The sequence below is a fragment of the Ptiloglossa arizonensis genome, chromosome 10, assembly GCF_051014685.1.
Source record: "Ptiloglossa arizonensis isolate GNS036 chromosome 10, iyPtiAriz1_principal, whole genome shotgun sequence".
Classification (NCBI taxonomy): domain Eukaryota; kingdom Metazoa; phylum Arthropoda; class Insecta; order Hymenoptera; family Colletidae; genus Ptiloglossa; species Ptiloglossa arizonensis.
The window spans coordinates 11,771,565-11,797,736 of NC_135057.1; the positions used below are offsets into that span (position 1 = coordinate 11,771,565).

At 48.7% G+C, this 26,172-nt stretch overlaps 1 protein-coding gene across 5 annotated transcripts in view; it reads right to left on the minus strand.

Moving 5' to 3' along the window:
* Positions 1-5,739: 5,739 nt before the first annotated feature.
* LOC143151870 (latrophilin Cirl) overlaps positions 5,740-26,172 on the minus strand; it is a 449,543-nt gene continuing 429,110 nt past the window's right edge. For 3 of the 5 annotated variants that reach the window (XM_076321335.1, XM_076321334.1, XM_076321336.1), the window contains 11 exons: positions 24,434-25,075; positions 21,960-22,371; positions 21,476-21,701; positions 21,208-21,373; positions 20,868-21,082; positions 20,142-20,245; positions 18,883-18,927; positions 17,233-17,401; positions 15,258-15,479; positions 8,124-8,321; positions 5,740-6,582 (listed from right to left, as the gene is read on the minus strand). In XM_076321335.1, the coding sequence (XP_076177450.1) occupies positions 5,752-6,582; positions 8,124-8,321; positions 15,258-15,479; positions 17,233-17,401; positions 18,883-18,927; positions 20,142-20,245; positions 20,868-21,082; positions 21,208-21,373; positions 21,476-21,701; positions 21,960-22,371; positions 24,434-25,075 (3,230 nt within the window). In that variant the 3' untranslated portion in view covers positions 5,740-5,751. The remainder of the gene's footprint in view (positions 6,583-8,123; positions 8,322-15,257; positions 15,480-17,232; positions 17,402-18,882; positions 18,928-20,141; positions 20,246-20,867; positions 21,083-21,207; positions 21,374-21,475; positions 21,702-21,959; positions 22,372-24,433; positions 25,076-26,172) is intronic. The other 2 variants (XM_076321337.1, XM_076321338.1) reach the window with 2 other exon arrangements.

Sequence of the window (26,172 nt, forward strand, 5' to 3'; positions counted from 1 at the left end):
AAACGGTAAGATCACAGAATCTTTCATCGAAATTCTATGTATAATCGCGCGCCAGTTTTGTTTCGAAATTCTGCAACTCGACCGCTGCCGCTGCTGCTTCGTGTGTGTCTTTGGGTAAAACGGTTTAGAAAAAAGCCGATTCGAAAAATATTCCGACACTTTCAAGAGGTTGATGAGGGGGTTGAGCAGGAGTTGGACTGGAGGGGGAGGGTTTGGTGGGCGGTGTTGAGAGACAGGGGGTGGTTTGTGTGGGCGTGTGCGCGTACACAACATCCTTTCTCTGGCCGCCTACTCTGCTCCGATGCTTTCGTTCTTTTTTCAATTTTTTTCTCTTTTACGCGCGCGAAACGGAAGCTTATGGTTCGCTAAGTATCTCGTGGGCACGATAGCGGTTCGTTTGGAAACTCGTTCGGCTGCGGAAAGGAGACGAGCAGGGGGAGGGGATGGGGCAGAAAACTAACGAAGAGACAATGCATACGATCGAAAGGAACGTATCTCGAGATTGAACAGTACGGACAGGTGTACTCGATCAGAGAGAAGATCAGCGTTGCGCCTGTTTCGTCGCGTGAATGAGGACATGTCAGGAAAGAAATAGACAGAGATGGATAGATGGATAGATGGATAGATGGATAGATGGATAGATGGATAGATGGATAGATGGATAGATGGATAGATGGATAGATGGATAGATGGATAGATGGATAGATGGATAGATGGATAGATGGATAGATGGATAGATGGATAGATGGATAGATGGATAGATGGATAGATGGATAGATGGATAGATGGATAGATGGATAGATGGATAGATGGATAGATGGATAGATGGATAGATGGATAGATGGATAGATGGATAGATGGATAGATGGATAGATGGATAGATGGATAGATGGATAGATGGATAGATGGATAGATGGATAGATGGATAGATGGATAGATGGATAGATGGATAGATGGATAGATGGATAGATGGATAGATGGATAGATGGATAGAGAGAGAGAGAGAGAGAGAGAGATGTGTGTTTGTGTGTGTGAGGGAATGAGTCGGGAGAGGGAGGGAGGAGGATATTTATATTTATAAAACGGCTAAGGATAAAACATGCACTGTATATCTGTCCATCTGATTAATTGTTGCACATTTCCATCGTCTTATTTCTTTTTGCTTCTAAACCCTCTCGCATGGCTCAATACTTTCGCTTTTTCGACCCTATTCCCCTAAACGTTTCTCTCTCGTGGCGGTATCCTAAATGCACGGACAAGTGTGCTCCAGTTCGTGTTTAATTTTATTCTCTTTCTTTTTTTTTATTGCGTCCCCTCGTTCTCTCGTCGAACCTACTGTTCATTCCTTTCTTTTGTGCTCTTAATGTCTCTTTAGTGGAGTCGTTATAAATATCCAATGATTACTTGGGCTTTCATTTAATATTTTACTTTTTCGCTTAATTTATGTACACATTAACTAATTACGCTTGGGACTTAAGTTAACCGCCTCACGCATTCGCCATCACGATTAATAGTCACTGTAATATTCACTACTTACTAGTAACTTGTCTTATCTAGTGTATTTTTCTTCCGTTCATATTAATCGTTTGGGTCGTCTCCCCAACCTCTTACCTCGTCTCATCTCGTGCACACGCAACACACATCCACACACACACATGCACACACTCTCCCTCTCTCTCTGCACCCTTTCGCTCTTGCTCGCTATCTATCTTCCACTCTATCTTTTACTCTCTCTCTGTCTCTCTGTCGTCCTTTCTTTCCGCGCGTTTTCCATTTACATTATAAGTGTTCAACATGTACAAAGCCCTATTTACATTATGTACACCTTGCTTCGAGAGTTTCCCGACGATAAACGCTTTACCCCTTTTCACACGCGACAAACCTTCGAGTAGGCGTAACAATACAAGTACGTGTCTGTATGTAGCTGTGTCTGTCTGTTTGTGTGTGTGTGTCCTCCTTTCTTTTTTTTTTCTTTCCTTCAATGGCCCGCCGGTTGCGCCGTTATCGATGCAAACGAAAAGGGAGAAAATATAGCACGACGATACGCGAATCGTAAATCGGTTCGGCCCTATAGTCACCAGGGCACACTGTCGCGCTCGAGGTTCGTACACCACTCCCCACCCCCCTCCCCTCCCCCCACGTTTACTTGGCTCGTACACACCTCTCTATCCCCTTATCTCTGTCGATTACGATAAGTTCGAACGGATGGAATGTGGCTGCATTTACGATTTTATCTGGCAGTAGTCGTTGTCGTTTTTTTTTCTTTTTCGTTTTTTTTTTACTCTTTTTTCTTCTCTTTTTTTTTTGAACGGGCAAGACTTTCTCGCGCGGAAATCATAGAACTGGCCTGGACGATCGCGGACACACCCCGTCGAATAAACGTTAACGCGGTTGCACGGTTCTCCGTTCGTGCGACACGGTCGCGGGTCGAGCACGTGCCGAGAAAACCCGGCCGTTGCGAGAACTGGCGCCCGGTGATCGTTGTTCGCGTTCACTCGGGCGCGCGTCGTACGATCGAGACCTTGAAACCGTTAAGAAAAAGAAAAAAAAGAAAAAAAAACAAGAAGAGATTGTCGTCGCGCATCGTGACGCCTGTACGCGCGCGAGGATCCTCGACGTTCAACGGCACGACGCCTGGTTTCGCGTACTGAACGAAACACGGTGCACGTTGAACGCCTCGAATTTCCCTGGCGCGTTGCCCTAATTGACTCGAAAAACACCTCGTCGGTCGAGAACGAAGGAATGTAAAAACGTGGAACGAAAAGTTTGCGTTCTTTCGCCCAATGGGGATCTCTACGGTCCTGTACGATGATGATCTCTTCGCGGCGAACGATGCGCGACGATCGAGCAACAAATTACAGGTAGCTACGGACACGGAAACGAGGCGGCAGAATTTCGTGGCTTAATCGACAAAAAAACGCAATGTACACGCTCTCGTTCTCTACCTCGACACCGTGGACGAAGACGGCTCTCTCTTTCTCTCTCTCTCTCTCTCTCTCTCTCTCTCTCTCTCTCTCTCTCTCTCTCTTTGGCGAGGGAGAGAGACACTCTCGTCGTCTCGTCGTCTCGCTATAAACGCTTGTGCGAAGGGTCTATCGGAACCAAGTTACCGCGAACTGGACTTCTCGCGACGCCAGTGTGAGCAAAAATTACGTTTCACGCGGTAATCGGAGGAAACGTTTTTCTTTCGTATGCTAAATATAGGTGGTACCCTTAACGCTGATTATCGCTATTTTTTTTTATAATTCGCCTATAGACTTAGTCGCCTTAACGTACGATTTGCCGGAGAGAAGGATCACGGCCGGTCCGACTGAGCAGAGAAATAAATAAAACGATGTGCAAACGTTGTTGCTACCGCGGGAAAGAGCGCGTCGGGTCGAGATTTTCTTCGTCGACGGGATATTCTTCGTCGAGATTCTTTTCGTCGACGAGATATTCTTCGTCGAGATTTTTCTTCGTCGACGAGATATCCTTCGTCGTGATACTCCGCGCTCATCCGAGAAGAATTTCGCCGGTTTTTCTTTCGCCGGAGGAAACGTACGATCGTCGATCTATACGCGACCGTGTCGTCTCTTTCTCGTCGAATCCGGTCGACCGAACGTGTCTTTCCCCCGGTCACATCGGTCCGGGAGTAGCACCGAGTTCCTCCTCCTCCTCCTCCTCCTCCTCCATCTCGTTTTCCCCGAGAGAGCTCGGTGCCTGCCCGTGTAGTCTACGGTTCTTTTTCCACTCGTCGTCGACGAAGGGTCTTCTTCTTTGCAAGCATAGAATTTCGCCATCCGAAACGTCGACGATCGGACGTTAACCTGGCCACGGCGTCCCGCGCCAGCGCCGATCGTCGTACTCTCAAAAAACACGATCGCTAATTATACATTAGATAACACTCACGGATGATAAAAAATAAATAGCGCGCGGGGTTCCCTTAGTTACACATTAGATTACGCGGTTACGACATATACCTTTTTGTTTTTTAAAAAATAGTAAAAAACAGTGACTAAGTTTTCTTCGCAATTCTTTCCAACGTCGCTCGGAAAATCGCTTTTTGTATCACTATGTATATATGTATACATATATGTATATATACATATATATATATGTATACCACGCTCTGTACGACTCGTTCACCCGCGGACACGCTTTCTCCTCGATTCGCGTTTTTATATATATATATATATATATACACACACACACACACACACATATATATATATGCACATATATATATATACATATATATATATAATATCGTTACTGTATACATACATATACATTTATATATACCTTTTTTTTTATTTATAAAAATAACATTCTGGAGACTAAAACGTAACGTTCCAAAAGCAATGTACAATGAGGAGCTGGCTGGGTGACGACCGATAAAGGTACTCTAGCCGTTGTCCTGCGTTTCGCGTAGTGTTTACCTTTCATTTCACCGGAAGCGTGCGTTTTCCTTTCCTCGTTTGCTCGTCGCGATCGTTACGCGCCGGAAATCGGGTACACGCGTACCTCCCCGCGTACGAAAACTCGAGGATTCGTCGCGCGTTTCCCTCGGGAGCTACGCGACCCGTTCAATAAAAATTAGTCGTCGTCTTCGCGATCGAGGGACGATTCACGGCTTCCTCTTCCCACTCGTGGGATCGACGAATTCGCGATACGTCACCGAACGCGTTGTCCGCGGATCCGACGACGTTCGATGGAGAGAATTCATCGAGCGGAAACGAGCTTCGTATACACTTTATCGTGTCGTCGCCGATTCCCATCGGGGATCGAGATGATCGATCACAGGAGTGGGGATGTCCCCCGGTCGATCCACGGGCCCCGTTAACGAGGAAACGCGACTTCGAAAACCTATCCTCCGCGTCCGATATGTCTGCCGATTCGTGTCCAAGAGTTCTCGTTCGCGTTCGTCGCTGAATCTCGTTAACCAAGGACACTATCGGGGCGCCGACGATCGAGGAACCACCTCGTTGCACGGGGATCGGTTTCGAGGCAACGGGAGAGAGAAAAAAAAAAAAGAGAAACACATCGACGATCATCGTCCACCGAAATCGATCCCCCGAACGATTACGTTCCCCGTCTTACCCCCGAGAGGACTCGTCACGTTTTGTCGTTGATCGCAGCGGGTCTGGGACCGATGCTCTCGACGTTACAACGACGTACTTATCTCTAAAACAAGAGGTCCGGCTATTTTTTAGTTCTATCGGTACCAGTATTCGAATCCCCTAACGATGAGGGGATGGGGGGTGGGGTGGGGGCGGTGAGGTGGGGCGACGATTATCGCACACTCGCGAATGATTCGAAACGGGACACGCATTCGTCGTAGTCGGGATTCTCGACGAGATGAAACGCAGAAGAAAAAAAAAAACAGAAACAAAGGAGTGGGGTGGGGGCACGGTGTATTTTTGATCGTTATGGCTAGACGAACGCTGGGGGAGGGGTTGCGGGTGTGGGTGTGTGGGTGTTCGATGGCGTCCCTCGAACGTTTCGAGCGCCGATAGGTGGGTGTCTCGCGTGGCCCTCGCATCAGGAACGCGAACCACTCGTTCCAGGGGCGTGGGTTCTCATCGTAGACCATCCGGTTATTTCGATGGCAAGGAGACTCCTCGGAGCGACGTACGCGTCGACGTCGTGGTCGTCGTCGTGGTCGTCGTCGTGGTGGTCGTCGTTTATGGCCAGGTCGTGTCGTCTCGACGGCGAGGAGTAGCGTTTTGGTGTTCCTCGCGCGGGAAGACGAAAACGACGGTTTCCCTTGTCCTAACACTCGCTGTAGGAAGGCGGTGGCATCCCGCGGCCGGTGTACATGTCCGTCTGCGGCTGGAGATGACAGACGACGGTATGACCGTCCAACACTGCCACCGTTCGCGTGTGATCCTGCTGCGGCGGTATACCGTAGCTGGCCGGTAGACGGGGTAGCTCGCCCCTCTCGTACCTGGCCTGTTGCTTGCGCATCTTCTCCCAGCACACGTTCAACGCCGGGCTGTACTCCGACGGATCGTAGTGAATGTTACCACCGCCGCCACGGTCCGTAAGCGTCTGCCCGTAATGGGCCAGATTGCGATCCGTGGCCGGCGAGTAGGGTATCAGGGGCCTGTGGTCCCCGTAACTCCTCGAGGACTGTCTGCTCATGTCGCTCTGCCTTCTACCGTCCTCGTCGGACATGTCGGACACCTGGATCTCGCCACCACCGCCGCCAACCCCGCCGCGTTCGATCTCCTCGTACACCGGGTCGTCCTCGTTCGCGAGACCACGCGGAAGATGAACGTGCTGACCGTGATGACCGTGGAGCTGATGGTGACCGGGCCCGTTCGCCCGGCCGTCGATGATCTCCGTGTACGTGTGATTGTACGGCATCGGGACCCGTCTACCGCCACCGCCACCACCACCGCCACCGCCGCCGCCACCACCACCGATGCTGCCACCGGTGGTCCTGGTCCCGGCGATCTCGTTGTTGGTCTCGTTCATGCCGCGGGCGCTGCGATTGCGGCCCGAGTGGCCCAACGTCAGAGTGTTGTGAGTCCTGGGTGAGTCCTCCTGCTCGGAGCCGCCGTGTCCGGAGTCGCGGGAGTACGATTTAAAAGAAATGTTCTGCGGGAAAGACAGACATTGTTCAGCGATCGTTGGAAACCGAGTGGAGACTCCACTGGGACAAGGGGGAACGACGATGAGATCGGGGGAACGAGGACACCCGCGAACGTCGATCCTTGCGATTTATGCTCTTCGTTAGGGGTTCATCGTTTAACGAAACCGATGTTTCAGCGACTCGCGCAGCTACGAACGATCGAATCGACGAGTCGACGAACGGTTCGAGAACCATGTTGCGAGACGCTCGAAAAGAGAGCTTCTCGCGGTAGGTACACTCAACAGGGTGTCCGCTCCTTTTCCATCGTTCTCTGTGCGTACGCATTCGAGATTATTCGGAGATCGTTCATTTTGAACTCGTCCGGTTCTTTTACTCGTGGATTCGATCGGTTCCGAGTGTTGTTCGGGGTGAGTCGGAGAGTATCGTAGCGAAACGGTTAAACGTGGAACCTCTGTACATTTCGAATCGTGTAGATTTTTTACGGCGAGGAGTAGAACACTTTTGGTGCATTGTTCCCGAAGCGATATTATTTTCGACGTTGCGCTTACATCGTGCATACGGTGAAGAGCTATCGAAAACGCAAGGTGGTCCCCGTTCGCAATGGCGTCCCGGGAATCGAGAGGGTAGAGCACCGCCGAGGATCGGAGCGTCCTCGGCGAGCTCGAGAACGTATCACAAAATCCACGAGCTCGCATGCATGGGTCGTAGGAACGAGTGAGAAAATTCCGTACGTGCTGTATGATATGTACAAAAGGCTATGGGGTAATCGACACTTCATAATCCCATTCTTTTTCTACTGAACGTAAAGTAAACACACACAGAACCAACTACGCGTCCCCCTCCGTTCGTCAGTGGTAAAGAAAACACGGCCACCCATGACGAGGAACGAGCACTCGTTCGTTTCGTAAGCGTGGAACCAACGAGAACGAAATTTCATACCGGTCGGGGAGGAGTTCTACGACGATCGTCGATCAAGATGGCCACCGTACGTCCGTTATTCGACGAGTCGCCACCGAACGAAATGGAAAGGAAAACGGCGCGTCGTTTTTCCCCATTTACTTCCGACGGTGGTGCTCGTCGAACGTCGACGTTCCAGCGAAACGAACGACCGTATCTTTCGTATCCAGTAAACGGAAAAAAAAAACGGGGGGTGGTGGGGGGCGTGATACGCGAGGAACGCGAATTCGTCCGTAGGAAGGTATCTCGTCGGGGACATATATTTCCCCACACCTCCATGCTTCCATCCGGGTGGTTCGAGGTCGGGTACACGGTCGAACCTCGCCTCGAGGTTCCCTCTAAGTGTGCAAAATGTGTTTTCTAGGTGCTTGTGAGGTGAGAACGTACACAGTGAGTAAACGGAAACGGAAAATACAGAAAATTGGCACACCATGCAAGTCGATAGTAAAACAGTGACAGAAACGTAGAAGAAGAGGCGAGACAGAGAATAAACAGATGGTAAAGTGTTGTGTTCGATCGGAGGCAAACACGGAAACACGAGCGAGCGAGCGAGCGTGTGTGCGAGCGTTAGCTGCGGTGAGTTAGTTACCTTCCACATGAGGTTTTTGTTAAGGTGGCCCCAAGTGGCGGTGGCAGATTTGGGGATATTGGGAGCTGAGGGTAAGAAGGCGTGACGGGCGTACGGCAGGGTGGCCACGATGTGAGCCTCTGTTGGAGAGGTTTCACCCGCCACTGTTACCGCCGGTTGCCTATCGACTATCGCCCAGCTTCGACCGGACGCCAGGTACTGTAAAAATCGAACCATTCGTCCCGTATCCCTCCTTTAACCCTTCGTTTACTGATTCCGCGCGGAAGAAATACGAGCTCGGACCGTTGGTACGCGTGCGTGTACGCGGATCGTTTCTCGGGAGTGGGTCGCGGCGCGCTTCCATTTATGAGAACGAAACTCGCGAAATCAGCGAGCGTACCTTTCGACGAAACTGGCGTCGAGGAAGTTCAACAACGAGTGAAAATGGTACTCGAACGACACAGACCGGTGGATAAATATTTATCGATGGTTGAACATTTTTTACTCGAGGTGAAATACTTTCGTTCCACGCGCCGGAGACCGGGAACGCATTAGCAACTCAAATCGATGGTTCGCGGAACCGAGGGCGAGACGCGAGTAGTTGTAGGGTCCGTTCGATGCGACATTCTATTTCTGTAGCTCCTCGATCGAGGTGGTAGTTAAATATCGACGAAAAGAATTGTGCGACGAACGCTACGATGCCATCCGCGGTGGTAAGCGTTTAACACTTCCAAGGTGTATCGAATTATCGAGTTACCGGATCGAGTCAACATCCGCCGCGATTAACCAGTAAACAAAGGGTTCCGAGTCACGTGAAACCCCGAACGAAACACCTTGCTCCATCGTCGGTCGTCGATATGTTCAAAGAATACGCGTTCTATTGGAACGTAGGTCGTCTCCGTGCGTTAATTTTATTCACAAGGAAGATACCCAACGGTCTTCGCGGGGTAACGAGAGATCGTATCTCGAAAGTTCCATTCTCCGTGCCCACTTCGGGGATCGCGGTTCAAACTCGTTCGTTCGTCCGAAAACCAGCGAGAGCTCGGGCAAAAATGGCGCGTCTCCTCCGCGGAGATAGGATTAGCGGGATTTCCTGGCGCGACACAGTTTCAAAGGGACCCTTCTCGCTCCTCCTGGCCCTCTTGATTCTTTTTTTTGAAGCGGACATGGACACGGGAGATACGGAGCTGGCAAATCCGACGATATCTCGCGGATTCGGGACGCTCGTCGCGAGCGTGGCGGATTTAACTCGTACACCAGTGAATCTACGACGTAACGGGCTGAGATACGCAACGTCAGCACGCACACCTCGGTCGCCATTGCGCGGTCACGTTCGTCCACGGACGAACGATACGCGATCTCGGCCGCTTTTCCGATTATACGGGGACAGCTCGCGCGATCAGACCCCTCGAATTCCGATCGGTGGGTCGACGCGACGATTTTTCCGTACTCGTTTCGCGGGACCATCTACGAGCGTTGAAAAATCGATTTTCCCGTCGCACCGAGCGAGCGACTCGGAAATTTTCCGCGACGAGATGAAAATTTCCACCGTTCGTCTTCTACTCGAGCAAGTAGGAGGTGGACGGTCCAACGTCGCTGGTGATTCTTTCCAGGTTCGATCTTCTTTCTCCCACGAGTACACGGGCCCGACGATGGATGATTGTATCGCGAGGCGAATGAAATATTGTCCAGTACGAGTCAGCTTTCGCAATTTAAACGGGCGAACCGGAACGTGTGTCGTCGCGGCTCGTAATTCTTTTCGAGTTCGATCGTTGTTTTCTCCCATCGATACACGGGCGTAGAACTGGAAATCCTCGCGATCACAGAACGGCTTCGATCGCCACACGGAGACTACCGATGCAGATCATACGACGAGATTGTAAAATGAGACGTTTCGGGACATCCTTGCCGTAACCGTCGATCTTCGATCTTATTGAGGAGGTTTGGTTTCCTCGAAGTCCGCGATTATCAATTTTTACTCCTCTCCGCGGCGAAGTAATGAGACGGTGGAGCAAGACGAGACGCGACAGGGATCGCGGCGCGATGGCAAAACGAGTCCTCCTTGTTTTCTTACTCTCCTGCGACGAGGTAACCGGCTCCTCGTACGCGCAACGATCGTCCATCGTTTCTTCTTCCGCGAAACGGATATCAATATCCCGAAATGGAATCGTGGTCGGCCACGTTACGATCGATTCGACAACGATACGGAGACTTTAACGCCCGAACACCGTGATTAAAACCGCGAAGTAGTCGTCCGTGTTGCGCAGAGGACGAGAATCGGATCGTTGGAGGCTTCGACGATCCGTGGTCGACTTAACTCGGGTCCTCTCGAGTACGCACCTGGTGTTAATTAGCGAAACGCACGGAGCTGAGGGGTGAGAGAAAAAAAAAATAGGAAAAAAAGACGTGTGTGTGTGTACGTGTGCGCGCGTGAAGAGCAAAAGTGACCGTCGAGCGTGCGCGCTGGCGAAACTGTGTCCACGTAGCTGCGTGTGTGTGTGTGTATGTGCGTGTGCGCTTGCGGAGGTGTGAGAGAGACGTGACGGATTGGTTCGCGCGGATTTTTCTCGCCTATATTTTTCCCCTGTCCTCACGGTTAAGTGACCGGTCGTGTATAGGTGAGTGGTCCGAAGAACGCTGCGCGCGTTTCTTTTTTTTTTTTCTTTCTTTCTTTCTTTTCTTTTTTTTTCCGTCAGGCGAACCGAACCGTTCGATCGGGAAACAACGAGCGATCGAATCGTAGAAGTCTTCGGGCCGATTCGTCGCCGATCGAACCGATCGTTCGACCGCAAGCGGCTTAAAAGTATCCTGGACAGAATACGAACGACGTAAACGGTAAACGGTACCTTTCATCGACTCGGTCTCGATCCATTGACGTTTCGAATTTTCCGTACGCTCTTCGAAAACGAGAACGAATACCTACGCGTGGAAATCCCCGCGAACGTATCCGCGGTCGGTGCAATTATACGCAAAAACGTGGTAAATTTACATCGAAGCGATCGATCGAGGGCAACGGGCCGGCTATCGTTACCTACGGAACGATACGCGGCGTTGTTACTCGACGACGAGACAACAAACACAATCGAGAAACAATAAGGAACAACGAGAGCGTCGTCAATGGTTTGGAACCGCGAACGATTCGTCGTATCACGTCCACGCGCTCCGTGTTCGCTCGGATTCTGCCCACGCGTTTAGGCGAGACCATTACGCTCGTACATTACGAATCTTTCTGAACGTATACGCACACTTTGACCATGCGCGGGAATTTGTTTAAGTTTATTCGTCGAAGTAATTGCGTTGCCGGTCGGTCGGTCGGCTCACGCCGCGGTGCCTCGAGTGAAAAGGAGTCGGTAAGCAACGAACAGGTTTACCCGTGACTAATCTCGCCGGAGCAGATGTTGCGAGATGGTACGTGGGGACTGTCTTCAAACGTTGGACCCGGCGATAGAGACCGCCGACGTTTTAATAACATTTTTTGCCCGATTTCAATGATTACGCGACACACCGATAAAGTGCGGATCGGTGATCGTACGATGGAATCTTAACGAGATTTTAATATCGAATCAGAGCGGACTTTGATGTCTGTTTCAGATAATTCAGGTACACGGGGTTTGTCGCTCGATTTAACACCGGAATGTGAAGACATCCCGCGAACTGGAACTCTATCATTTTCTAAGGAGTTATCCATATACTTTTACACCGAGAATAGATGAATCGGTCGGTCGATGGATTTGAAAATTCCAAGCTTTCCAGAAACTTCGTGATATCAGATTCGATTAATTTGCACGATTCGAGAAATTGGAGTATCTTTGAATAATTCGCGGGTCTTTCGAAAACGGAGTATCTTTGATTTATTCACGAGGCTCTAGAAAGTAAAGTATCTTCGATTCGTTCCCGTGGTTCTGGAAATTGAACAAACTTCGATATCTTCGAGCAATGCTTCTCGGGAACTGGATACAAGTCGCGAGCCATTCTGGAACGGTATTTTCGCAACGAGAACGACTCGTTGACTCGAGTACTCTTTTATGAAATTTCAGGCACCTGTAGGTTTCGACAAGACTGGAAAATTTGTTGGAAAATTTAACGCGATTCCGGAAAACGTTCTTCAAATGCACATAGGATTATCTCGAGACGCGTATATTCTAAAAGAAAAAAAAATTAAGGCATCGATCTAGTTGTCGATACTCGCCAACACGAACCACCGAGCAACATCCTCGGGACAATTTTCTTCGCGGAATGAAATCGTTTTCTTGTTTCTTTGTTTTCTTTTTCTTTTTTGCAAAAACTCGGACAACGAACGCGAATAGAAAATAAACGAGCGAATAGGCGGGAAAGTATCGCGAACGAGAGGTCGTCGGTGGGCGCGCAGCTGCGAGGCCGATTGTAAATCATCGATGTTACAGATTCGTTACGTCTCTCGCGCGTGCGCCCGGGCGTAGAGAAGCGTTTTCGTTAACGATCCGGAACATCTGAAATAAATGGCGACGCGAGAGCGCGCGTGAGCGAGCGAGCGAGCGAGCGAGCCACCGTGGTGAACACGCCGCGCCCGCGCGCTCCCGCGCGCCTCTCGTTTAGGGACGTCGCAATAAAAGTAAGTATACTTCGGTGAGAAGGGGCGGGGGTGTTGGTTGGGGGTCGACGGAAGGGAAGAGGGTACAAAGTAGCCAGCAACCGCGTTACACCAAACCCAGAGCCAGATAAGAAGCACGAAAATCACCATTTGTTAGTAGGAGGTCTTGCAAATAGTACGTTCGCGTGTTTACAGGTGTACAGAACCGAGCGAGAGAAACGTGCTTGGTATTTTTCCTAGACGACCGGTAAGCCCCCCATCCCACCTCCCACCCCCCACCCCCCCACATCTCCGATGAATTCGCTCGTTTCGTTCCCTTTCGACGAGCGACTCTGCGTTTCTCGAAACGAAACGAGCGCGCGATATCCCTCCCCCTACCCCCGTCGAGAGGAACAATGAAAATCGATCGAGAATCGTGGAACTCGTGCTCGTACTTTACGAATTTTTTTCCAGTCGCTCTTCGTCGACTCCGCGAAACACGGCCTCGAAGTAACCGTGAATTTTCGCGAACGAGAGAAACGAGAGAGAAAGAGAAAAAAAAAGAAGAAGAAAAAGAAAAGAAAAAGACACAAAAAAGGAAAATACGAACTCGCGCGGTGCAATTATATAATTGTCGTTCGACGTCATTCGTCATTTTCCAGCCGCCGTAGCGAGCGCGCGTTTAGTAATCTCCGCCCGAATCCGATAAATTCGCCCGACAATTGGCAATAAATTTTTAGCGGAAAACACAACTGCACACGATCGCGCCACCGGTGCGTAGTTATCGTTTCATCTACAACCGTGTATCGCTGTTTTATCATACAAATCTGCGGTACGAGCACGTTCAATAATTTCTCGTTTCTCTCTCCCTCTCTCTCTCTCTCTCTCTCTCTCTCTCTCTCTCTTTCTTTTTTCTATTTCTCCTCGTCCAAATCCACCCCCGGAGCTCTCTCCCCCACACAAACTCCTACACCTCTCTCTAACACACTCTCTCTCTTTCGTTCTCTCTCTCTCTTTCTCTCTCTTTTTGTCTATTTCTCTCTGAATTCTCTTCGTGGCGTACGCGATAGGGTCGAAAGAGTCGAACGGTTCGTTAAATGCCTTTTTAGCCGGTCTCGCACCAGAGCCAGCTTTTCGAGGCGGCGAAGCGATTCCCGGGTGACATTAAAAAAAGTGTTTCTGGCACGCGTCACTTTCGAGAGCGTTACGCACGACGATTCGGAAACGAATCTCCCCCGACTAGGGAGGATCGAAGACACACCCACTCGCGCGACACATCCTGCAACAGACTTGGGGTAACACATTAAAAAAAAAAAAAAAAAGGAAAAAAAAAATGAAAATAAAAACGAAAGAAAGAGAAAAGGAGCGAGAGACACGCCGGGGGAGAAAAAAACTAAGGGAGCCGGACATCCCCCTCTTTGGCCTCGGAAGACGAAGGGCGAACGTGGTCGAATTAGCATACGCGAGCGAGGAACGGTCGAGGGTGGCGGTGACGGTGGTTAAACGCTTAACTAGGTACACGGGGGTCGTTTAAAAATCCGCTAGTGGTGTTCCAGAGGGGAAGATTCTTTGAAACCGCGATCGGGGAGAATCGTTCACGCGAGAGCCACTGAATCCTTCGCGAAACCCTTTCGCTACCGCCACCCGAGTGACCGTGGACTTCGAAGAAAAAGAAACGTGTTGATAGCAGTTGGCGACGATGCCAGTCACTTCGCGACGAAAGAGAAAAAAAGAAAAGAAAAAAAAAAAATCAAAGCAATCCGCGCGAGGTAAACGTCCCCTCCCTCCGTGTTCTTAATCGTTGCGAACGGTGAAAAAACGCGAGCGCCCGTTTGGGTTGCATCGATGGAATTCGCTCGAATGAAGGTGCAAGAACCTCCGGGTCGAGTTATCAACTCGAAAGGTGCAGCGCGAGCAACACACTCGGCGGTTCTTGGAATGAGCGACAGTGCGGGGCGATAGAGGGAGTTGTGCGTTATTAATTCCAGTACCATTAATCATACTTGCGTTACCGGCAGAAACAAGCGATAGACCAGGGAGACAGAGAAAAATAAATATAAAAGGAACGATGTAAGAAAGAGAGTGAGAAAGTAGAGAGAGAGAGAGAGAGTGTGTGTATAATATACAGCGATGAAAGAACCTTTGCGAGAGGAGAACTAGCCAGAAGAGTGAAAGAGAGAGCGAGAGCGAGAGAGAGACCTGTATATTTTATTCCTCCTCCGATTGATACTTGGTTTTCTCTTTTTTTTTTCAATTGAATTTCTCCCGGATTTTCCGAATCGTCTCCTTCTAAAACGTTACCAGCCCCTCCCTAAAATGTTACCCCGTCCCCCCTGGCGGAGATTTACAAACTCGTCGCGAGGTGAACCGTCAAAGAAGAAGTATTTCGTTTTCTCGGTTTGGTGTAGAAGCGGCTATCGGATACCTTGCTGAGCGGGATGCCTATTGTGGTTGCTAGGTGCCATCATGTGCATCTGGTGTGCCCCGACCGGCGACCTCAGCGACAAATTGTTCAGGTTCACGTTTATCGAAAGATTCGTATTGTTACAGGCGGCGGTCAGGTTGTTGTGATTGTTCGGCGGTGCGGTGGTCGGTGTTGTACCCACATTGGAGGCGGTGTGCGGCGACAATCCGGAGCTGTCGGTGGTCGGCGCTGACGGATTCGAGGAGGTGTTGTGCGAGGCGAAGTCCTTGCCCCCGTTCGCGCCGCCAGCGCCACCGCTGGTACCCGAGGAACCACCGGAACCACCAGTGACCGTCTTCGAGCACCTCAGGCACTTCGGCAGCCAGGAATGCCGGCGAACGAACTTCCTGTATTCCTTCCTCACCTGGAATGGAGAAGCAGACCCACCCCCCGAACGAAACGTTTTTTAACGGTGCAACAAAGAACCAAGGCAGGTGCGAAACACGCGCGATCTCGAATCTTTCTTCGAATCTACTTTTTCCTTTTTCTTTTCTTGTTTCTTTTCTTTTTTTCTTTTTTTCTCTCTCTCCACGGCGTTCGATCGATGGCGAAATGAACGAAACGATAAAATCAGAGAAACGATACCACAAACGTGCGTCGAGGCGAACTTAAAAGCGACCAGCCTCGAAACCGCAGCCACGGTCGTTTTTTTTTTATGCGAGTCATAGCGCGAATCGAGAGATTGTTACGTAACTGTAACGGGTCTCGACGACTCCGTTCGCACGCGGGTAAAGCATCGTGCGCTGAATTTACATACAAGAGAAATCAGAAAAAGAGCGGTGCAATCCTCAATTGGCAACCAAAGTGTAAAAGTTTGTCAATGTAAACGAAAAGGAGAGGATGAGAATCAGCTGGCGAAATCGGACTACGGGATCCCGGAGATTCGTCGAATAAACGAAGGGCTGATTGAAGTTTTGAGATTGCCACAGCACTTTATTCGAGACATCATTCTTTTTTTTTTTTTTTTTTATTTTTTTTGTTTCTTTATTCGTCGTGTTCGTTTGCGAGATGATATCGTCGTTCGTGCGAGGGTTCTCTCCGCGTTAACATGAGATTCCCTCTTTGAAAGTGATCCGTGTCTAGGTAAATTACTCGCTACTTATACAATACGAAGAATCCGCTTGTTTCTTTTGATACGCAGCGCGTCGAATCCTTATGTTACAAGATGCTTGAACTCGTGAATAATAATAAGTTACCATAACTTACGTTTAGAAACGGTTTTACAATCTTTTATATGAAATTGCGGCATCTCTCGTTCGACAACCGACCGTCTACGGTTCGTTGTCATCGATCGATTATCCTTGCTCGTTTTGTCAACGTTGCGTTCGAAATTTGCCGGGGAACGGTAGTCGCGAGATTTACATGTAATTAACGTTGAAACACCGTTGAAATTCAAACAAGATGTAATTCTTCGCGCTGTTCGAAAGATCGTTGTTCTCCTCGCGGTCGTTCGAACCGCTTTCTCGCGATTCTTTTCCATTTTTCTTTTTAAAACATCGATCGTCGAAATAAGAATCCGTTCTTTCGAGTTTCAAAAATGTTCTCCTTCCACTGTTCGTCCGCGAGAAAAAGGCCAACGAGTGGCCAACATCTCCGCTACCGACTCCCCCACCAGTGCGCGCATTGTCGCTATTGGTCCTCTGTTCGACCTTCGTCGTTGTTCTCGACCGGTAACGAGAACGCTGCGCCACAGTGGGCGGAGCCAATAGACTAGAAACCAGATATGGGGACGCGGACCCTCGTGTTGGCCCTCTTCTCGTTAGCGGACAGTACACGTGTGCCTGCGGTTCTATATATTTCCGCATTTACGCTTACGTTGTCGATTACAAAATAAAGCAAAAAAAAATTGCTAGGATTCTAGTGGTCCCCGCGGGCCAGAATTCTGTTTCGCGATTCACTCGCGAAGCTTCGTCGACGATCCGAGCCGGTTACACTTCGCGCGGTTCAATCCGGTTCAGATCCCGAACGAGGATGGTGTCGAGGTGGATGAAAGAGCGACACGATTCCGCCCGTGGTGTCCACGTGAACGTTTAAACGCGTCCCGACACGTGACAAAACTGGCCGCGGTTTAGAGTTTAGAGTAACGTTGACGTTTGCACCCCGACGTATTCCCTTACCTTCTCGTTCTGTACGCAATGGAACACAAAGATAAACAGCCCCTGCAGGCTATTCAATATGGTGAAGATGTACGCCATCGCGACGGACTCTTGGTTCAAGTAGAGGAGCCCGAACGTCCAGGTGAGTCCCAGTAGAAAGACCAGGACGATTGCGCCTCTCAACCATGCCCTGTGATCGGAAAATTAAACAAATTGGAGAATCAGTCGCGGAGGTCCCGTTTGGCGCGCGATCGTCGCGGCGATGCTTAAAGGAGAACGCGTAACATGAACAGGGTGAAACTCGCGTCAGAGAGGGTTTGGTGATTACACGAAAGAAGGAGAAACGAAGAACGAAAATAATACTGGCAAGGAAAATGGTGGTAGCTCGGCCCGCCTCTTAGTCTCGTGGCATCGAAGGTATTAAGGGTAACGTGCTAAATGATCGATGACGGTGCGACTTTAATTCTAATAATTCCAATGCTACATTTGTCACGTTCCCTTATCGAAATGGAGCGAGCGAGAACACGGACGATTATCGGAACGGTGTTATGCACCGAAGTGCACGCAACGTTTCCAAGCGGGGCCGGAGGACGCTAACGTGTACTAATGTTGCTCGTTTTCTGCACGGTGGTGTCGTGTGAACACGTTCCACCGACGCATTAGCATCGTTAATGTTTTCGTGAGAGACTAGAAGCGGCACGGAATCCTGTAAGCATCGCATATACACACACACCGGGCCACTGTCTTCGCGGTCGTTTTTCTTTTTCTTTTTTTCTCACGCTTTGCTTTTTTTTTTCTTTTCTTTTTTTTTCGGCCAATCTTTTTCCAAACGATCGCGACTACGGGGAAGTGGCAGAGCGGGGGTTTCGCGAACTACGTAGGTAGAGGCGGGAATAAAATTTTTTTTCTTTTTTTTTTTTTTTGCTTTCCATTCTTCTTCTTCTTCTTTTTTTTTCTCTCTCTCTCAAGTATTACGTCTAATTTCGCGCACGTCTAACTACATCGTCGAAATACACGGGCGTGTACCACGCCCGAAACTAAGGATTTAATGTATACGGCATGCGATCGGATCGTCGTGTGTACTCGTAGGAAAGGCAAGAGAACCGCATGGATCGCGGTGAACCAACCTGGGTGACCCGAAACCCGTGTATCGAAGTGGCACGTGAACATCGTGGAAGAAAAAAATAAAGAAGCGTTATCGCGATGTACACACCTTCGTCTACGCAAAGCTGCGGCAATTTGCGTTATGTTACTCAGGCTTGCTTGCAAACGGAATGGAGGAGGGCGGCGGCGAGAGGGGGAGCCATGAAAAATAATAATTTTGCGTTTCCAGCGAGTGGGCACGATCGATCCGGTGAGATCGTTCAAACGAAGTTGCGTGTTCGTCACGGCGAAGACTAGCTACGGTTACGTTCTACATTCACAGTGTAATAAGAACGAGGAAAATTAAACGAGAATAAACAAAAAAATTAAATAAAAGGTAACGACTAAGAAACGAACAAGTCGTAAACGATCGTCAGCCCGAATGGAAACGAAAGAGACAACAAATGGGAGACAACAGTGTGAATGAAAAGTTAAATCATAAAGACGCGCGCAGATGAGACGGTTAGTGAGATGACGTTAACACGATGAACGAGATGTGAGTAATAATAAAAATGGTAAATATCTTACAAGTGCGCTTGCAATTTGTTGGGAAGAGCATTCTCTTCCTTTCCACTACCAACCAACCACGCCATGCAGAAGAATGTAGAACAGTGTAGACAGAAGTGGGTAGAAGATTTAATACAAAAATGAAACAAGACAGCAACGTTAGGTGATTGTTCCGGCACCATTAATTAATTGATTATATAAACAAAATAATTTTTTTTCTTTTGCATTGTTTAGCTGCTTGCAACCCTCGATTCGTATTACTATTTAGCTGCGATTCACCGGACGTTGGTGCAACGACGGTTGGACGGATGCTGCGTTTCGATTCGTCGAATTCCCGAAATAAAACATTTACGTTTGCACAGGAGGAACGTGTAACGAACGTGCCAGCCTTGGTTTATAATAATACGAGTCGAGTTTGCAGGAAAATTTAACTACCATCACCGACATTTCCATACGAAGATTCATCGAGTTAATACCGTGTCGTTATTACTGTCTCTCTACGTTCGATGTATTTCGTCCGCTTTGGTTTATAAATCAGAAAACACAACAATGTAATTATCATAACGATTGTTCGTACGTCCAATTTTCGTTGTGACACGAATTCGAATGTGACGGCGTTTACAAATTCGCGTATGCACGAGTTAGCTAGTGTCGTTAAATCATAAATATACAGGATGCACCGCTGGAAACGGACCACCTTGGGTATTTTTATCTGCTTCAAATGGTAAGAAGAATTTTTTTTGTAAGAATTTCATTCCGCGAGCGAAGATAGAATCGATCGAATTGTTTCTTCCTATTATTTGAAGGTATACGGGTGGTCCGGTTTTTCAATGGAACACCCTCTATATATATATATACACCATACGTCCATGTAATACCTAAGATTTACAGCAACACAAGTGGTGTGTCGAACGAACGAAATCTGCGGTCATGCCAACACAGGTACTCAACAGAGACAAAAAGGAAAACCAAAAATCTCAGCATGGCCGCCAAATGATGCGTGACAATAAGATTCTCCTTCGGGGAGATCTCTTTTAAGCAAGTAAAGCTTGCGAACGTGAACCGAAAGCACGAAACAAACACTTCGATTCTACTCGACGAGAGGAAATATATATATATCGTATACTCGAACGTGTGTTAACGAATGGACTCGATCGATCGCTTTACGCAGAAATATATATATATATATATTTATATATATATATATGTATATGTATATACATGTACAAGTTTGCTGTTACGCACGACGTTTACGACAAACCCGGAGTGTCTGGGCTTACCTTGCACTGGCCAATCGCGAGTGCTCCTTGCTCTTCATCGCTACCGTCGTGTTCGCGTGCCGGCACATCATGTAAATTGCCATCGACAGGAATACCAAGTTTGCCTGATCGAACAAAAGTGCAACGTATCGATAAATATTGTCAGCATAAATCGGATAACAGCTTCTGCGTGTCAGAATTCAATCGCGTAGAACGATTACGCATCGTCGTTGTTCCAGGACGAGTATGCTTCGGATAATTAGGGGATGTTAAATTAACCGAATTGATAATACATTAGGTTGTTCGGAAAGTCGTTTCGTTTTCCAAAATGGAGAATGTATAATTTAATAAAACGTTTGTACACTCTACAAAAATCGTGTTTCATTTTCACCCAAAAAAAAAAAACGAAACGACTTTCCGAACGACCCAATTAATAAATTAGGTTGTTCGGAAAGTGGTTTCGTTTTCTAAAATGGAGAATGTACAATTTAATAAAATGTTAGTACACTCTACAAAAATCGTATTTCATTTTCACCTAAAAAAAAAACGAAACGACACAATGTTTCTCCTACCGTGTACAAACTGAACTCTCTTGGCAAAAACTAGGCACAGTACGCATTTATTTCGCTTCTATGGTTACGTTCGGAGCATCCCCTAATTATTCTCAGCAACGCGTTCGAACCCGGTGATCTTCGACAGAAGCAGAGTTCTCGAACGCAGAAGAAGTTACGCGGGAAACAGTCTTACCAGTATAACGAGTATCACGGGCCCGACGAAGCTGAAGATGAAGTAGTTGTCCGCTCTAAGCCAGCAATATCGATCGGTACCGTAACTGAGAGGATCGATTATACAGGATATGGCCACGACGAGGAGCGGGGCACCGTAAGCGACCAGATAGTACCAGCGTAGCCGCGATTTTTCCGCCTCGAAGACCTCGATCAGCATCACGTATAATTGGAATCCTGGAAGAAAGTCGGTAGAGAAGAGTCAGGACCCCGTGGAAATTATTCGACGTTTCTCGTTGCCCGTGGTAAGCAATATCACCGGGTACGTCCGTCCCGGTTGGATTGCATTCGAGCGTGTATACCTTCTAGGAACATCCAGGCGAACGCGCAGAGGAAGAAGAAATGCAAGAGTCCGGCGACGATTCCGCAGACAATTCTCTGATTCGTTTGCCCGATTCCGCAAACGAATAAAATTTCCGCGATCAGCAGGCACACGCAGAGATTCTTGTGGATGGTGGTGCGGTCCGACTACGGATAACGAACGTTTCAATGGACATCCGCGAATAAATACGGCACCGGAGACGATTTCTCGTCTGATCGAGCGACGTTGGTCGAGCAACGATCGGTTACCTTCAGTCCGCGAAACAATTGAAACGTCAGAATGGCCAGGACGAGGCAGACCACGGATATAATGCAACCGATGTAGGTGATGATCTGCAACGCGACTTGATGAGCGATGTCCAATCGGACAGCGTGAACGTCCATGAGAACGGCGAAGTTGGTCAGATGATTGCACTCGCAGACGGTGTGGGTCTCGTTGGTTTTTCGTATCTGACATCCCTCCTCCGACCAGGCGCTAAGGGGGTGGGAAAAATTGAACAATTAACAACCACGAAGCTAGTGGTTCTATTCACCAGGTGATTTCGCTAATAGAGATACCGGTGTGCCTCGTGAGACGAGTCACACAGCGATAGAGGGTCCTTGGTTAACGGCACCGTTGATGTGGAAATCGTTGAGCGAGTTTCGAAGTTCGGAATGAAACGAAATACGAATAATTAAATTGATATCGATCGCGCGGTACCGCCGAGTAGTGAACTTTCGCCGTGGGAATTACCTCAAGATGTAGTCCCAGAAGACGCAGGTCGGATTGGTGACGTTCTCAATGGACAGATGCTTGAAATAGACCCTGACCGGCTCGCTGAGCTGTATGTGCCTCCCTTTGCCCAAAGACGCGGAGATCACTTTGCTGTTGAGGAGTCTGGTGGTGTTCCTTTTCGGTAGCGGTTGCGGGTCGTCATTCATGACCAGCGACGATACCTCGGCTTGCGGCTGCAGGATCTCCTCGAGTCTGTCAAAGGCCATGAAAACTAAACGGACAATACCGCCGTGACTGTTCTCCAGCAAAGCGCCCCTGGTCAGCTCCACGCGATCGTTCGAGGCTGTCCACCTCTGTTGGGCGACCTCCGTCGGGAACACTTCGAGATCGTCGCCGATGTTTCGGGCGTCCAACACCCGCACTTCCAGCACTGTATCGAACAGGAAACGACAAATGGTAAATCGTTCATCAAAAGATCGATTATCGATCCTTAGCGCTATTTAAAATAATATTGTCATTATTTACGGATCGAGGTTCGATTATTTCGTATCAGGTTTAGATCCTACCGGTTGGAGCAATAGTTAACATTTTTGGTAAAATGTTTTGCGCGCGTAGGAAAAAAGTTTCGCTCATTTTGAACAGTACTGCCTCTAGAGATCGCGAGACGCGTTATTTTCTCTACTCTAATACAATTAAAACGTTTCGAGTTGTCGCTATAGCGTGCAGTGTACTTCGAAAATCTATATTTTTCGGGAAACTACATTTAACCGCGCATCTCGATCCCGTGGATATAGTTCCCAATAGAAATTTACCACGAGGATAGAATAGTTGTAGAAAAAAAATTGAGCCGGTAAAGAGGCGGTACTGACTTCGAAGATTGTTACTTTCGTTTCTCGTCGAACAGTTCGAATAAAAGATACGAATGTACTGTTACTCGTGATTTCTTCGCGCGATGATCACGCGTTAGAAAATATTACGATCTTATCTTGGCGAAATGAAACACTTCACCGATCGTTGTACCATTTTGGATTCCTGCTCGCGAGAATACTGTTCCCCGTGAACTCGAAAAGCCGCGAGTTATCGAAACGAAACGATCCTTTCCACGTAACATGCGTCACCTTCGACGCGATTCTTGCGTTCGTCGAAGATCCGCGAATTCATCTCCTCCGATGAACAATAAAACCGGTGTACGTACACGCGCGCGCGCTCGCGCGTGTGTTGTTTTTTTCTTTCCGTTTCTTCTTTTCCCTACCCTCGTGTCGTATGTTCCGTTCGATCAGTCATAAACGTGACGGTGGTCGGTGACGAGAAAAATTCGAGGCACGCGATGATGGCAGCGAGTTTTCTGTTGGCATGGAAGAAAGAGCACGGCCGGCTAGGGAATATTATGTTACATGGCATCCGGCCGGCTGTCGCTCATCAAACTCGTCTTCTTTTTGCCATTTACTGTTACGCTATTTATCACGTGCGGATCTAATGTTGCTGCTACTTCATTCGACCGCGGCGTATAAACCCGCTTCCAGGCTCAATCACGACGCGCGCAACGTTACTTCCGGGAAGTAAATCAAATTGCTCGTAATTTTCCCCACCACGGGTTCGCTGTTGTGATAACGGTGGTAGGGAGAGGCAGAGGCTCGGGTTACAACATTATCCGGGAAGGTACCAGAGAATTACGATGGGTTTGGATCTTTGTTTTATCTGCGCCGGATATTACCAGCGTCGCATTCTCCAGATAAGGGATCTAGATTTATGCGACCCAATGCTAAAGTCGGACCTACGGTGCTCGCATGTTCATTCTACCGGAGATCCGGCGCTAACTTGTTACTCGTTGCGCTATTTCTTTCTTCCTTTCTTTCTTTCTTTCTTCCTTTCTTTCTTTTTTTCCCTTCTTTTCCCTTCTTTTCCGCGTGCTCGCGATCTAACGCGGTTGATAAATCGCGTCGCAGACAAGTTTCTCGAATTCGAGAGCAGAAACGAGACGCGCAAGCCCACCACGGTTCCGTGGATCAACGAATGAACGTTTGTTCGCGGCGCATACCTCCGATCGCAGAAATTAACGAGAAACCGCGAGTCTTCGTTCTTTACGAGAGAGAGAGAGAATCGATTTCGAAAGTCGGCGAGTGTCCGTCGGTTGCCCGATGTCTGTGAACATCGACTGAAACCGGACAATACCGTACCAATTGGTCACGTAAAGTTTACGAACGCTAACGCAAGAATCTCAAGACCCGATTTCTTCGTAAACGAAGCGTCGAAACATTTTATTCCACGATTTCGCGTTATTCTCGCGGAAAGGATTGCCCCGTGTTCGATCGTACGAGCAGAGGAAGAGAGTATCGAGTAGAAATTGAACCACCCGAAACTTCCACCTTCGATCGCCCATTCTGGATTCACATCGCGTACAAAAGTCTCTCGATCTTAGCTCGATTCCACACGGTACGCGACGTACGAACGATAAGACGCGCGGTTACATGTACCCGCGTATCAACACTTACGTATATTCCTCCCCTCGTGAGTGATCGTCTTCTCGTGCATCAGCGTGTCCGCCAGTAGAAACGCGTTCTCCTCGAGACCGGTCAACAACGATGTCGCTACTCTCATCTGCTCCTGGTGGCTGAGGTCCTTCCAAGATGCCATCTGCGCCTTGTCCAGTAGATTGCTACCGGTCCTGACGACGCCCTGGAGCAGCTCCGTGACGCTCACCTCGCGTTGATTCGCGTCTTGGTACGTTCTGATGTCCTGTGCCATCTTCTCGGCCATGTTCTTCATGATCTTGGTCGTGATCATCATGTCGCCACCGTAGAGGCCGCGGCTGTTGTTCGTCACCTGCGAGAGCTCCCTACTGATGCCCAGTATCACGTCGCCCTCTGTCACACGGTTCTCAAGGGTGGTCAACCAAACGGAACGGCACTCGCTCAAGTCCGGGCTGTCTCGGTGCCAGAAAGCCGAGTCACCCTTGGCCAGGCATCTCCAACGGGCCAAACCATTGGCACCACCCGGACAACTCTGCACGGCTACGTCGCCAGCCCTGGTCGTGTTCCAGGAGAGGTTCCTGGCTATCACCGGGGGACACACTTGTCTACCGTAGTCGTACCATTGGCCGTTCGAGCTGGACTCCGGGTAGAGTGTGCTGGGCACTGGAATATTTGAGTTAGTTACGAGCGTTAGTTGGCCCGTTACTCGGCTTCGGTTAATGGCACGGCTTTAATGTGATTCTAGTGTCCGGTCCCTGGCGGGGCCGGGCTTAACGCGGAACATCCTATCGGGTCGGCGAAACGGAATTTTGGATGCCCAGGGGTGTCTTAATCTTTTGCGGTGATTGTTACGAGTTCGCCGAGTTAGACGAAGTCGAAGTAATCGAGGTGCGGGGGGGGGGGGGCTGCGAGATCGATACGATTTACGTGCGCACGGTTACGGTGTTTCGGTTAACGATTTCTTCCGATTCGAAGTTTTTTATAATTTTAGAGGGTGACTAGGTAACTCGGCTTACGGATTCTCGTTCGGTGAGTTTGCCTCCACGAGGATCGACCGTTGGTCATCGAATGGCAGAAAAAAATGTTTCAATTTGTCGGGCAGTGTAATCGGGGAACGAACTCGGTAACTACGCCAGGGGTTACGATCGCGATTGATATCTTTTCAGGATCCCTTCAACCGCAGGTCAGCTGAAATTTGGTAGCTCTGACACCTGCCCTTTGAGCATTAACCCCTTCGGTACGATCGTCGACTGTAATTGACAGCCGACAAGCTCTCGCTCAAGCCGACGCGCCGACTATAATAGACGGCTGATAGTTCTAACTAGTTATGCGCATCCTCTCGATGAATCTTGCTTCGGTAGGACCGGCAGAATTGGTTGTGGGAATTTTATTACGTCGATTGCAGATATGGAACCTCGATTAACCAGGATTACCCCAAGTTTTGTTTGTACATGCATTTAAAATTCTATCGCTGTAAACTATATCTTTTCTTTATTAAAAAAAGTATTGAATCTTCAGGGAAAACTATATTTTCCTCCACATTATTTTCACTCCTGTTTTAATGAAAAATATAGGACGTTCTGATCCTAACATTATACATATATATTTAAAATTCTATCCCTATGCACTATATTGAACAATTTTTTATTTCATCTCGAATTGTTCGGTTAATTGAAGACCCGTAAAAGACGTATTTTTTCGCCGTGACCAAAACGTCGTCGGTACTCGGGTCGTGTTTGAGACGAGCGCTTAAACGCTTC